The 14841-nt window shown below is 44.4% G+C and overlaps 1 protein-coding gene across 4 annotated transcripts in view; it reads right to left on the bottom strand.

Annotated features, from left to right (window-relative positions):
• Positions 1-14616, bottom strand: part of PPP2R2C (protein phosphatase 2 regulatory subunit Bgamma) — a 277566-nt gene extending 262950 nt beyond the window's left edge. The window contains exons 1-2 of one of the 4 annotated variants that reach the window (XM_024106885.3): positions 14280-14616; positions 13958-14038 (exon numbers count right to left, since the gene is read on the bottom strand). In XM_024106885.3, coding sequence (XP_023962653.2) covers positions 13958-14038; positions 14280-14595 — 397 coding nt within the window. In that variant the 5' untranslated portion in view covers positions 14596-14616. The remainder of the gene's footprint in view (positions 1-13957; positions 14039-14279) is intronic. The other 3 variants (XM_065598244.1, XM_065598245.1, XM_065598243.1) reach the window with 3 other exon arrangements.
• Positions 14617-14841: the final 225 nt, after the last annotated feature.

A 14841-nucleotide genomic window follows, 5' to 3' on the forward strand; every position in this document is an offset into this window, starting at 1 on the left:
GGAAGCCCCACTCTGGCAGACCTTGTAAGAATCAAAAGAATAAGGATTCCCACCTGCAGACCTTAGCAGAGTGAAGAGAGTTGACCGGAAGAGGCAAGAAGAGGGCAGGCTGGAGCTGGGGAGTTGGTACTTCCGTAAGTCTGAAGCTTGGAAATGAGGCTGGTTGGATAACCACATCCGGTACTGAACCATGGAATGGTACTGACTGGGCCTAGGGAACAAAGACTAGCTAGAGGCTGGAGCCAAGAAGTAATGACTGGTTGAGGAACCACATCTAGAACCCGAGGTAGTCCAAGAGCCTGGAAGCTAGCTGAACAACCATAGCTGCTTGGGCAGGGAAGCAGGAATTCTTTGGATGCCTGGTAAAAGTTTGCTCAAGCAACATGTTTAATCAGAGATTTACAAAACAAAGGAAATCACAAGGTAAAACACTTTAAGTTACAATTGCTAAGTGTCATTTTAGAGGAAAATATATAATTAAACTAATCCGTTAAAAAATTGCCATTATAAACTCTGAGAAAAAGGTTCTATAAACTAGGGTTACCATACGTCCGGATTTTCCCGGACATGTCCGGCTTTTTGGGCCTCAAATCCCTGTCGGGGAGGAAATCCCAAAAAGCCGGACATGTCCGGGAAAATAGGGAGGGAGGGACTGGCGGTGCTCGGCCGGGGGCGGCGGTGCGCTCGGCCGGGGCCGGCGGTGTTCGGCCCGGGGGTTGGGCTGGGGCCGGCGGTGCGGAGCCGGGGTGCTCGGCCGGGGCCGGAGCCGGCGGTGCGGGGCCCGGGGCCGGCTGTGTTCGGCCGGGGGTGCTGGGCCGGGGCGGGGGATGCGGGGCCCGGAGCCGGCGGTATTCGGACGGGGGTGCTGGGCCGGGGCGGGGGATGCGGGGCCCGGAGCCGGCGGTGTTCGGCTGGGGGCCGGGCTGGGGCCATCCAGGGGTGCTCAGCCAGGGGTGCTGGGCCGGGGCCGGGCGTGCTGGGCCGGGGGCCGCCGGTACGGGGCCGGGCCGGGGGGATGGCGGTGCTCGGGGCCCGAGCCAAGCCGGGCAGGAGACGCCGGGGCCAGAGCCGTGCCTCCTCGCGCCTTCCTGCCCCAGCTTGCCTGCTGCTTCAGGCTTCCCGCGAATCAAATGTTCGCGGGAAGCAGGGGAGGGGGAGGGGCAGGGGCGAAGCGTCCAGGGGAGGGGGCGGGGCCGGGGCCCGAGCCCGAGCCCGTGGAGTGTCCTCTTTTTGGACACTTAAAATATGAAAGGTTTCAGAGTAGCAGCCGTGTTAGTCTGTATCCGCAAAAAGAAGAACAGGAGGACTTGTGGCACCTTAGAGACTAACAAATTTATTAGAGCATAAGCTTTCGTGGACTACAGCCCACTTCTTCGGATGCATATAGAATGGAACATATATTGAGGAGATATATATACACGCATACAGAGAGCATAAACAGGTGGGAGTTGTCTTACCACCTCTGAGATGCCAATTAATTAAGAGAAAAAAAACTTTTGAAGTGATAATCAACCTAGCCCAGTACAGACAGTTAGATAACAAGTGTGAGAATACTTACAAGGGGAGATAGATTCAATGTTTGTAATGGCTCAACCATTCCCAGTCCTTATTCAAACCGGAGTTGATTGTGTCTAGTTTGCATATCAATTCTAGCTCAGCAGTTTCTCGTTGGAGTCTGTTTTTGAATACTCAAAAACCAGTGGGAGAACACTTTAACCTGTCTGGTCATTCAGTGACAGACCTGTTTATGCTCTCTGTATGTGTGTATATATATCTCCTCAATATATGTTCCATTCTATATGCATCCGAAGAAGTGGGCTGTAGTCCACGAAAGCTTATGCTCTAATAAATTTGTTAGTCTCTAAGGTGCCACAAGTCCTCCTGTTCTTCTTTTTACTTAAAATATGGTAACCCTATATAAAACCATTCTGATACCAATCATAGCACACACCCCATTACACTTAACAGTTCTCAACAATCAGCATACAAACAATCTTAACTCTTTCACTGCAAAAAAACACAATAACTACGAATGTAAATGAGCCAAAATGATCCATTAATCATAAAGCTTTCTCTGATGACTGGTATATAAACTAATTAATATCTTACTCTTATTCATACAAATATTGTAAAAGTTCTGGTCTTTCATACAACCACACATGACCCATAAAGATTTAAATGAAAGTTCTTTCAGAACCCATCAACGTATAAACACAACCAACTAGTAATCTTTTCTTACTGAGAAAAATGGTTCCATACACCCCTAATAGACAAATATCATTAGAGACAAAGCTATCATATGAATTCATATAAAATAAATAAAACTCTTAGTTCAAATCATAAAACTACACCGCTACCTCAATATAACGCAACCCAATATAACACGAATTTGGATATAACGCAGTAAAGCAGTGCTTTCACTTTCCGGGGGAACGGGGCTGCGCACTCCAGTGGATCAAAGCAAGTTCAACACAACGCGGTTTCACCTAAAACGCGGTAAGATTTTTTTGGCTCCCGAGGACAGCGTTATATCGAGGTAGAGGTGTATGTCTATTAAAACAAACTATGTTTAAATTAACCTCAGATTTGATACTACAGAACGAATAGGAATATATTCAATTATCCAAAGTCATCATGTAAAAAAAAAAAAAAAAAAAAAAAGATATACAAGGCCCTGGTCTAACACAGTCAAATGGAGGGTCATATCTAGGAAAGAGAAGTGTAAGACATACTTCTAAGAAAGGGGCACTGTATCCTTGAAAGCAGTCATCTTGAAAAGACCACAGGGATCACATTAGTTAACCAATTAAACATGAGCTCCCAGAATGATGCTTTAGCTAAGAGGGTGAACATGATCCTTGTATGTATAAGCTGGGAAATATGAAGTACAAGTAGGCAGGGTGGATTTGATTTAAATCACTAGTCAGGAAGACTCGATTTAATCATGGATTTCTACATAAAAGTGCATTCTTGTTGGTTGTTATAACCTTAATACATATTCTTCACAACTCAGAGATAGATGTAGGTTTCATTTTTAGAAGGTACACACTATATATATTTTTAAGTGATTTATTTTGAAAACTCTTCAGATTAGTTTTTACAGCTATATCAGAAAATGAATGATTGTTTGGTTATTTCATTTACCAAAGGTAATTGAAGTGGATATTTATGAAGTTATTGGAAGGTGAACTATCTCCAATTCAACAGGTTAATTATTAATATTTGGAGGCTTTTCTTACCATGCTGTATTAAGAGGAGAACATCACCAGATAGACATTTAAATTGTTTTATTTAACTAAAACAACAACATTATGTATCCTGGATTTTTTTCTTCAACAGAAACATAATATTTTAACAAAACAGGCATATGAATTTTTTAATTTAGTTAAACATTCAATTTTTTTTAAATCAGGTTTGTTTTTGTTAAAATTGTTTTAAACTAAAAGTTAAATGAAATATTTTTTAAAAACCAACAAAAATTAAATTGACTATGTCCGCCAGATCAACATGAGAAACTTAAAATATTGGCTTCTGCAACTAACTCAGTCATCTTCACCTTCATTTTCCTGTTTGTTCATAATCTGGAAAAGAAAAACAAGCTTTCCTGCTTTTTCAGGTCCCAAACGATTTCTCATTTTGGAATGAATTAGTCCAAAGGAAGAAAATATTCTTTTTACACTGGCTGAAGAAGATACTGCTGTTTTAAAAGTGAGATTATCACTTCAACAGTCTCTCAATCCAAGTGTTTAAGTGACTTCCACCAGTTCACTGGTGTGACTTTCTTTAAAACATCATCAGCAAACATATTTCTTGAATGGTTCATCCTTAGCTCTGAAGATTATTATAGTTAGCATTATGGAGGGATGACTGATAGATGTCCATGTCATAGCCAACTCCTCTTCTTCAGCAGTTAAGGTTTGACCCTGGTACCAAGTATTGAGAATATTTGCAAGAAAATGAGCAGGAGATAGTGCTTGTCCCATTTAGTTTTTTAATGCTTGTAATTTAACTCTGTCATTGCATATTTCTCTTTTTAAGATCTCACTCAATTCCTTCCAAATTTCAACAGCATCAGCATTAAACACCTATTTCCCTGCAGTTTGTTCAAGACTACAGAAATAGGCTTCAGAGTACTCAGCATGAGTTCAACATTTCTCTAAAACCCAATGTTGAGAACTTTGGCTGTGACAGTGCCATCTATTTTTTCATGATTTTGTTCATAAATTTATCAGATTAGGCCAATTCTTGAAATAGTGCTCAAAGCAGCCCACTACTGAGCTCCATTGTACGTCTTGTGGGAGAGTTAGCTTGGTTCCTCCCACTTTTTTCAGAGCAGCTGCTGCAAAGTGGTTGTTACGGAAGTGTTTTGCAATTTCATCAACATTAGCTTTTATTTCTGGAACACTGATGTCTTTGGCTAGGAGGTGCATCAAATGAGCACTGCAGCCGTATGTTATTAGCCTGGGACTCTCTTCACTCTCTTCTAAATAATTTCTTCTCATCTTGGATACATTTGCAGCAGTCAGTGACCAAGCTGCGTACTAACTATTTGAATTTTTTTTCAGTTTGTTATAGCTTTTACTGCTACTTCTTGTAAGTATTCTGCTGTGTGCTACGTATTAACACATTTCACAATACAGAAAAGTGCTCTAGTCTATCAAGTACACCTCTACCCCAATATAACGCAGTCCTCAGGAGCCAAAAAATCTCATCGTGTTATAGGTGAGACCGTGTTATTTCGGGGTAGGGAGAGGAACCGCTCCCCGCCCCAGCTCACCTCCGCTCTGCCTCCACCTCCTCCCTGAGCACGCCGCCGCCGCTCCGCTTCTCCCTCCCTCCCTTCCAGGCTTGCCGCACTAATCAGCTGTTTGGCCCAGCAAGCCTGGAAGGGAGGGGGGGAGAAGCAGAGCAGCGGCGGCGCACTCAGGGGAGGAGGCGGAGATGAGCTGGAGCGGGGAGCGGTTCCTCTGCACCCCCCGTTACTTGCTGCAGCCCTCCTCAGCCCCCACCCCAGCCCACCTCCACTCCGCCTCCTCCCAAGAGCGCGCCACAGCTCCGCTTCTCCCCCCTCCTCCCAGACTTGCCACGCCAATCAGCTGTTTGGCCCAGCAAGCGTGGAAGGGAGAAGAGGAGCTGAGCGGCATTCTCGTGGGAAGAAGAGGAGGCGGCGGAGCGGAGGTGAGCTGGGGTGGGGAGCGGTTCCTCTGCACCCCCCCCCTTACTTGCTGCGGCCCCCCTGCCCCAGCTCACCTCTGCTCCACCTCCACCCACGAGCACGCCGCAGCTCCGCTTCTCCTCCCTCCCAGGCTTGCCGCGCCAAACAACTGATTGGCGCGGCAAGCCTGGGAGGGAGGAGAAGTGGAGCTGCGGCGTGCTCGTGGGTGGAGGCGGAGCAGAGGTGAGCTGGGATGGGGGGGCCCCAGCAAGTAATGGACGGGCGCAGAGGAACCGCTTGCGGTAACACGAATTCGGATATAACGAGGTAAAGCAGCCCCGTCCCCCGGAGTGCTGCTTTACTGCATATCTGAATTCGCGTTATATTGGACCGCATTATATCAGGGTAGAGGTGTACTGTTTATTCATGGAGTGAAAAGGCTGTAAGAACATGCATGAAGTTAAACATTCTAGTTAGTGTCTGTGAATCAAGTGGCACCAATGTCAATAGTGCTGCTTCCAATTCCTTAAATATATAAAGTTTCAAAACCAGGGAGCAGAAAATTCACATTGTAAGAGGATTTCAAATTGTAAGTGCCTAAGGTGTTTACTTTAATGTGGATAACCAAAATGTGATTTTTGAAGTCAACTGTTCCTTTAAGCAAATTACTACTACATGGAATTTAAAGCCATATGCAACTTATATGAAAGCTAACAGTGTACTGTAAATCAAAGACTAAAAGAGTTCATTGTTTAGAATATTCTCAAGCAAAGCTCATAGTTTTATATAGAGGTAGGGTGGTCTATAACTTACTGCAAGAGACTGGAGTAGAGTTCTAGGTTCCGTTCCTGGCTCTGCTAATAACTTATGTAATCTTGGGAAGGTGATTTAGAGCAGTGGTTCTCAACCACGGGTCTGGGGCCCCCCTGGGGGGCCACAAGCAGATTTCAGGGGGTCCGCCAAGTGGGTCTGGCATTAGACTTGCTAGGGCCCAGGTCAGAAAGCCGAAGCCCCACCACATGAGCCTGAACCCTGGGGCCCTGTGCCCCTCCACCTGGGACTGAAGCCGAAGCCTGAGCAACTTAGCCTCAAAGGCCAGGGAAGCCAGGAGCAGACAGTCTCTCTCTAGCTGTAGAGGGAAGACAGGCTTGGCTTCAGAGGGCTAGAGACAGGGTACCTGAGTGGAGCAGGGCTGGGGAAAGGCAGAGGAGCTGGGGAGCTCCAGGCTGGAAAGCCCCAGGCTGTGGCCTAACATAAGGCAAATAGGTACTGGGGGTTGCAGAGGGCAGCCCAGGGGTAGGCAAAGGCAGCAGGTCCAAACTCAACCTTGCCGGTGATGAGTAGGCTGATGCTGCAGTCTGCCCCAGGGCGTGGGGGCTAGATGATGACTGGCAGTAGCCTTATACTGAGGTGAGCTGGGGATAGTGGGTGGGGATGTTCCCTGGGGAGGGGAGACCCTGAGAGAAAGGGGTTACTGTCAGGAGGCAGCACTGGAGTCCAGGGAAGGACACGGGGGCCAAGCGGCAGCAGGACACCAGCCTGCAGAGGGCGCTCCGGAGGCTGGAGAGCTAATTCCCGAGATGACCAGCAGGAGGCGCCGCAGGGGCGAGTCCCGCACCGTTACACCCTGATTTAGAGCCTGATTTTCAGAAGTGCTGAGAACTTACAACTATGTCAATATTAATTGGGGGTGCTTAGCACCTCTGAAAATCAGGCCCTTCATCTTTGTGTCTCAGTTCATCCATTTGTAAATAGAAGATAACCATACTTCTCCCCACACAGCTTTTTGAGGCTTAATTTAATTTAATATGCATAAAATGCTTTGAGATCCTTGATAGAAAAACAGAACGTAAGTGTGAAATAGATTTTATTCATGCCAGGTAGAAATAATATCTGAAATAGGGTTTGTGTTTCAACACAGCAAGACTAAATCAAACATGATTATCTTTGCTTTGATTGTTATGTTTAACTTACTGTGCTCTGCATTTTAAATATTCGCTTCTGTTTTCTGTTATGCAAATGAATGTTTTTCATCTAATTTAAATCTATTTTTGGTAAAGAATAATTTTCATTCCTAATCTAAAAGAGAAATGTCACTGTACACAATTCTGGAATCTAATTGATGGAGGACCACAAGGAATTTGCATGCATTCAAAAGTACCAGAAGCAAGTAGTGCCTAGAAACCACATTGATTGGTAGAATATAAATATAGAGATAGATACCTGTGCATTTACTGTGGTGTCTAGTATTGTAGATAAGGCCTAAATCATTGTCAGCTGGTGTAGCTACATTGATGCAAACCCTAGTACACACAGACAAGCCTAGTGCAGTTTCAAGCAGGAATTTCCAACCTACAAGTATAAGAAGTGTCGCAGCCTCCCTCTGAGGGATCGGAACATGAGGTCCTGCAGGAAAAATTCTAGGAGCAGCCTAGCAGCTTATATTTTGTTGTTGTTGTTGTTGTTTAAATTCCTATTCATGGCACACTTCAGGAAAGGGAAAAGTTTGGTCTTTAACCAGAGTTCTTATATTTTGCTTGTAGCAAGGATAGAATCCCACCTGTTAAAGTGATGCTTCCTTGTAAGGGCTGTATGCACCTCTGCAAAGAATACAGATTACTGTACATGTCCATAGAGATCAGTACCATTTAGTGGAAAAAATGTAATCTAAAAACAATGGAAAAGTGTGTGCCAAATTCATCTCAAAAGTAAACCCACTGAAGTGGATAGATTTACAATGCTAGGTGTTAATTTGGCCCTATAGGTATAAATTGGTCAAACCACACTTGGTTTCCTGCTCTTGTCCTAGCAAGTCATCTTCTCTCTGAAGTTCATCTAATCTCCATGACAAGAAAGAACCACAGAAAGATGTACGAGAGTGCTCTCATTTTAAGTCATGGGTCAAAACTGGATTTACAATATCATCACTGATTTCTGAATGGGATTCTTTGTTCCTATATTGAATATTTATGATCTTCTTAAGGAATGAGTAAGTCTGGTTCTGGTTCCTGGTCAGTGAATTCGCCTAGTTTGAATCTAGTTTATTTAATATTTAGTTTGGGGTTTTCAGCAATTTAAATGTTTTCTTTAACACTGAGCTCAAGATAGGCCTTGTTAGCAAGTTAATTGGAAAAAAAATAGCACTGAACATACACTGTACAGGACAGAATGAAATGTATGATAACTCACTAATCAGAAGTATATTAATCTAAGTAGTTTGATACACAAGGATACACAATAGTCAAAACCTTCCTTTTCAGGCCTGTAACGTTGCTTTGTGACAGATCTTACTCATCCAAATCTTTAACAAAAAACACCAACACACACAACACAAGAAAATGCTAAGTTATGACAAGTCTCCAACATTACATGCTGCCTGGGAATTATGATAAATGCTTTCAATTACATACCACGATGTTTCCCAAACTTGGGACGCCGCTTGCGTAGGGAAAGCCCCTGGCAGGGCGGGCCGGTTTGTTTACCTGCCCCATCTGCAGGTTCCGCCGATCGCGGCTCCCACTGGCCGCGGTTCGCTGCTCCAGGCCAATGGGAGCTGCTGGAAGCGGCGGCCCAGTATGTCCCTCGGCCCACGCCACTTCCAGCAGCTCCCATTGGCCTGGAGCAGCGAACCGCGGCCAGTGGGAGCCGCGATCGGCGGAACCTGCGGACGGGGCAGGTAAACAAACCGGCCCGCCCTGCCAGGGGCTTTCCCTACACAAGCGGTGTCCCAAGTTTGGGAAACACTGACATACCATATTGTAGTGGGTTTCTTTGGTATTTTCCACTCTTGTAGGGGAGAAAATACCAAAGAAACCCACTACAGTAGCATTTAGCTTCAAAAAAGGGAACTACACAAAGTTGAGACAGCCAATTATACAGAAATTAAATGGAACTATCACAAACGGAAATGCCTGCAAGCTGCATGGAAACTATTTTAAAACACCATTTATAAAATAGAGGCTCAAACTAAACGTATACCCCATATAAATAAAAATAAAATGAAATAAAGTAAGAGGACCAACAATATGTCACCATGGCTAAACCAGAGTTAAAGAGGTGGTTAGAGGCAAAAAGACATCCTTTAAAAACTGCAAGTCAAATCCTGATGTGGAAAATAGAAAGGAGCATAAACTCTGACAAGTGTAAAAATATAATTAGGTAGGCCAAAAAATAATCTGAAGAGCAACTACCAAAAGACACAAAAACTAATAGCAAACTTTAAGTACATCAGAAGTAGAAAGGCTTCCAAACAATCAGTGGGGCCACTGGACGATCAAGGTGCTAAACGAGCACTCAAAGAGGACAAAGCCATTGGGTACAAACTAAATGAATTCTTTGCATCCATCTTCACTGCAGAGGATTAGAAGGAGATTCCCACACCTCAGCCATTCTTTTTAGGTGACAAATCTGAGGAACTGTCCCAGATTGAGGTGTCAATAGAAGAGGTTTTGGAATAAATTAAAAAAATTAAACTGTAATAAGTCATGAGGACCACATGGTATTCACTCAAGAGTTCTGAAGAAACTAAAATATGGAATTGCAGAACTGTGGTATGTAACCTATTGCTTAAATGAGCCTCTGTACCAGATGACTGGAGAATAGCTAATGAAACCAATTTTTTTTTTATAAAGCTTCAGAACATATCCTGGCAATTACAGGCTGATAAGCCTAACTTCAGTGCCAGGCAAATCTGTAGAGACACAGATGAACACAATATGTTGGGGAAGAGTTAACACAGCTTTTGTAAAGGGAAATCATACCTCACTAGTGTATTAGAATTATTTGAGTGAGTCACCAAGCATGTGGACAAGGGTGATCCAGTTGATATAGAATACTTGGACCTTCAGAAAGCCTTTGACAAGTTCCTACAGCAAAGTCTATTAAGCAAACTAAGTAGTCATGGGATAAGAGGGAAGCTCATCTCATGGATCAGTAACTGGTTAAAAGATAGGAATCCAAAGATAAGAATAAGTAGTCCATTTTCAGAATGGAGAGGGGTAAATTGTAGGATCCCCCAAGGATCTGTACTGGGACCTTTGTTGTTCAACATTGTCAGGGCTGAATCTCAACTCTGGCACTTCGAGTACAGAAGGTGGGGGCCCGCATGGATTCTAAAAATTAATACAAGCCTAGAGTGACAAGTATTAAACTCCCAAGGTTACAGATTTTCTCTGACCGTGGCTTGGTAAATGCTGCCACCACCCCAAAAAAACCAAACCCTTGGACCCAAGAAGGAGCACTTGGGAATTCCTTCCTGTGGGGTACCCTCAAGCCCTTTCACCCCCCCCCCCCCCCAGGAAGAGCTGAGAAAGAAAACAAAGGAAATTAGTGATTACCACCAGCTAATTAAACAACATATGCACAAACCTCTTATGACACCAAAAATCCAATCCTGTATTTAAAAAGGGTAAATTTTATTAAAAACAAAAAGAAAGAAAATACATTTGGAACTTAGGCTTTTGCTAGATTTTAAAAGAGCAATTCCAAACATTAAGCACCCAAACTAGCTTCTTGGGGGTTCAGCTTAAAGGTTACAAGCAAACAAAAACCATCTGGGGTTGGCACAGAGGATATCCACAAGCCAAAATAAAGAAATAACCTGATTGAGATAGGGAATGTTTAGGTAGATGCAATAAGTCCTGCTAGGTATGGAAAATAATTGTTCATAACTGGTTCCTGCCTATATCATTGCTGCTCTGTGTCCCTGCAGCCCAGAGAGAACAACAGACAAAGAGAAAGTTTCTTTCCCCATTTTAAAAAGTTCTACCTTCCCATTGGCTCTTTTGGTCAGGTGGCCACTTTTTTTTCTTTACCTGGGGGACTTTTTAACCCTTTACAGGTAAAGCAAGTAAAGAACAGCTACCAAGAGAGATTTTACAGCTCACTGGCTGGCTGGGTGTCCATCAAAGGGCGCTATCTCCCCACTTTATTTATCACAAATATATTCATAAATAATCTAGAAAAAGGAATAAACGGTAAGGTAGCAAAATTTGCTGATGACACTATATTACTCAGGATAGTTAAGTCCAAAGCTAACTGCAAAGAGTTATAAAGGGATTTCACCAAACTGGGTGATGGGCAACAAAATGGCTCATAAAATTCAGTGTTGATAAGAGCAAAGTCATGCACATTGGAAAAAAATAATCCAACTGGATATACAAAAAGGTGGGGTCGAAATTAGCTGTTACCACTCAGAAAAGACCTTGGAGTCATAGTGGATAGTTCTCTGAAAACATCTGCTCAATGTGCAGTGGCAGTCAAAAATCTAACAACGTTAGGAATCATTAGTAGGGCCCTACCAAATTCACGGTCCATTTTGGTCAATTTCACAGTCATAGGATTTTTAAAATTGTAAATTTCATGATGTCAGCTATTTAAAATCTGAAATTTCACAGTGTTTTAATTGTAGGGGTCCTGACCCAAAAAGAAGTTGTGGAGAGGGTCGCAAGGTTATTGCAGGAGGAGTTGCAAGAGAGCTACTCTTACTTCTGCATTGCTGTTGGTGGCAGCACTGCCTTCAGAGCTGGGCAGCTAGAGAGTGGCGGCTGCTAGCCAGGAGCCCAGCTCTGAAGGCAGAGCCACCACCAGTGCAGAAGTAAGGATGACATGGTATGGTATTGCCACCCTTACTTCTGCGCTGCTGCTGGCAGGTGCTGCCTTCAGAGCTGAGTGCCCATCCAACATATGCCGCTCTCCAGCTGCCCAGCTCTGAAGGCAGTGCAGAAGAAAAAGTGGCAATACTGTGACCCTCCTGAAATAACCTTGCAACCCCCCTGCAACTCACTTTTGTGTCAAGGCCCCCAATTTGAGATACGCTGGTCTTCCCCCCCCCCCATGAAATCTGTATAGTATAGGGTAAAAGCACACAAAAGACCAGATTTCATAAGGGGAGGCCAGATTTCATGATCCATGATGTGTTTTTCATGGCCGTGAATTTGATAGGGGCCTAATCATTAGGGGAAAAGATATATAATAAGACAAAACATATCTTAATGCCTCTATATAAATCCATGGTACACCCACACGTCAAATACTGCATGCAGTTCTAATTGCCCCATCTCAAAAAAAAGATACATTAAAATTGGAAAATGCACACAGAAGGGCAACAAAAATGATTAGGGGTATGGAACAGCTTCCATACAATAAGTAATTAGAAAGACTGGGACTGTTCAGCTTAGAAGAGAGACAATTAAGGGTGGGGTATATGATAGAGGTATATAAAATCATGAATGGTGTGAAGAAAATGAATAAGGAAGTGTTATTTATCCCTTCCCAAAGCACAAGAACTAGGGTCACGCAACAAAATTAATAGGCAGCAAACAAACAAAAGGAAGTACTTCTTTACACTATGCATAGTCAACCTGTGGAACTCATTGCCAGGGGACATTCTGAATGCCAAAAGTATCACTGGGTTTAAAAAATAATTAAGTAAGTTCATGGAGGATAGGTCCATTAATTGCTACTAGAGAAGATGGTCAGGATGCAACCCATGCTCCAGGTGTCCCTAAACTTCTGACTGCAAGAAGCTGGGACTAGATGACAGGGGATGGATCACTTGATAATTGCCCTGTTCTGTTCATTCCCTCTGCATGATCTGCACTGACCACTTTCAGAAATCAAGATATTGGACTAGATGGACCATTCGTCTGACCCAATATGTCCCCTCTTATTTCTTATGTTTACATTCCCTCCCAGCAACCATTTCCACCTCCAAATATTTTTTATCATATCTGGGCAGCTGAGCTGTTCACAAAAAAAAATCTGTATCTATATTGTGAATAACATCATCTTCTGATTAACCAACCTCTAGCACAATAAATACAAAACAAAAACCTAAAACCAACTGGTAAAATATACCGTGGAACTTAAGCTATGGTGGTATAAGTTTAGCAGAGAAAAGTACACGTAGCCCACAGCCATTACCAAATTTTAATTCACTACTAAAATGCTGAAGCTAAATCCCACCTGGAAGCATATCCACTTTGCAAATCCAAATAGCCAAATATAGGCAAAAATCACTCCTGATCCATCATGCAGACAGCAAATGCAGAATCCTAAGAAATCTATGCCACAAATGCAACAAATCATCATGTTAAGGCCCTTATTCCATATAATTCACATACCACTGAAAAATCAATGGTACCACTGAAACATGCTCCTTAGTAGCATACAATAAAACAGATTGTATCATACAGGCTGACATTTGTTCTGTTTTTACATTTTTTCATATGTAATAAAATTATTTCTTCTTACACAAAAAGAGAGGCTATTCTGTATTCGGTCACTCGTACCATAAACAAATACATTCCAGGTTACCTCCAATTCCTCTTTCAGTGTTGAAAAGAAAAAATTAAAACAGTACAACCAGATATTGCAAGGCCTCTCTCAAGTCAGTAGTCTACTAATTTCAAGGGTTAATCCAGTCAATAAAGGATGACAAGCTGGACCCTTAGTTACCAAACCAGATGCTCCCTAACAAAACAAAAAGAGTTGAAACATTTTCCAAGGCCTTTATGTATTCCAACAATGCAAAATGTTAGAATCCACCCACGGCTAGCCAAGAACAGTAACATTTCTCCATCTCTCTGTGTGACACATTCAGAAATGTACACCTCACATCTTTCCAAACCAGCCCACAGCTCTTAGGTTGCCTCCTTCTCCATCATTACAGCAGGGTTCCCCGCATCTAGACATGGCTGAGTTTAAGTCAATTAGATAGGATACACATGCCCAAAGAGCTCTGTTGTTGTAGGGCAGGGCTTTTTGCAAAGACCAAACATCATCTGTTCAAGCATCGCTTACCTTCGGAGACCTCAAACTGTGCCGTTCCATTGAGCTGATACAGGCACCAATCAACTGCATCCTCGCCAGGGGGGCAGCCAACTAGTCAAACAAGCAAAGCTACAGTCAATAACTGTGCAGCTCACACCTTAGTGCTCCCCCATAGCAGGCCGAGGAGAGGAAAGAGGGAGGAAGGCTGGGGAGGAGGACAGGAGAAAGGAGTGAGGGGGAGGGAACAGAGAAAGGGGAGCAGGTGGGGGAGAGTTAGGGGAGGAAGGAGGGATCGAGGAAGAGGAGAGATGGCTGAGAGGTGCCTGGGGGAAGGGAGAACGGTTCCAAATACCCTGCTTTTGGGACATGTGTGTTGCCCTCCGAGAGGCGCCCGGAACTGCTCTTTGCTTTGCTCTCGCTGCCAAGCGCTCGGGGCGCCTCCTCCTTCTCCCGGCGGAGCGGGTGGTGCTTGCCGGCAGCGCAGGCTGACTTGGGGCGCCCAGAGAAGGCTCCGCCCGGAGATCCCGGAGAAGGCGGCGGCGGCGCAGCCTCCCCACGGCACTGGGCACGGAGAGGCCGCAAAGCAGCCCCAACAGGTGTGAGCGGAGTCCGGGCCTGGGAGGGGAATTGGCCCGGGCAGGGGCTCCACCAGGGGGCGGAGGCTGCATGCTGGTGAGGGGGCCGCAAGAATGTACTGGGGGGAGGCGGGGCCGTGTCAAGGTGTGTGGACGTGGGCGTGTCAAAGCGGGGAGCATCCACCAGGCCGTCAGAGCCTGCGTGTGCGGGGAGGGGGAGATCTGCGTGGGTGGGTGTCAGCCCCAGGCATGAAGCCAACATCCTTAGTTACCTCAAGCCTGTTTCTGGTTATGGCCTCACTAATGAGGTTTTTTAAGTGAAGGTAATTGATGCCAAGT

This window comes from Chrysemys picta, chromosome 5, assembly GCF_011386835.1.
Source record: "Chrysemys picta bellii isolate R12L10 chromosome 5, ASM1138683v2, whole genome shotgun sequence".
Classification (NCBI taxonomy): domain Eukaryota; kingdom Metazoa; phylum Chordata; order Testudines; family Emydidae; genus Chrysemys; species Chrysemys picta.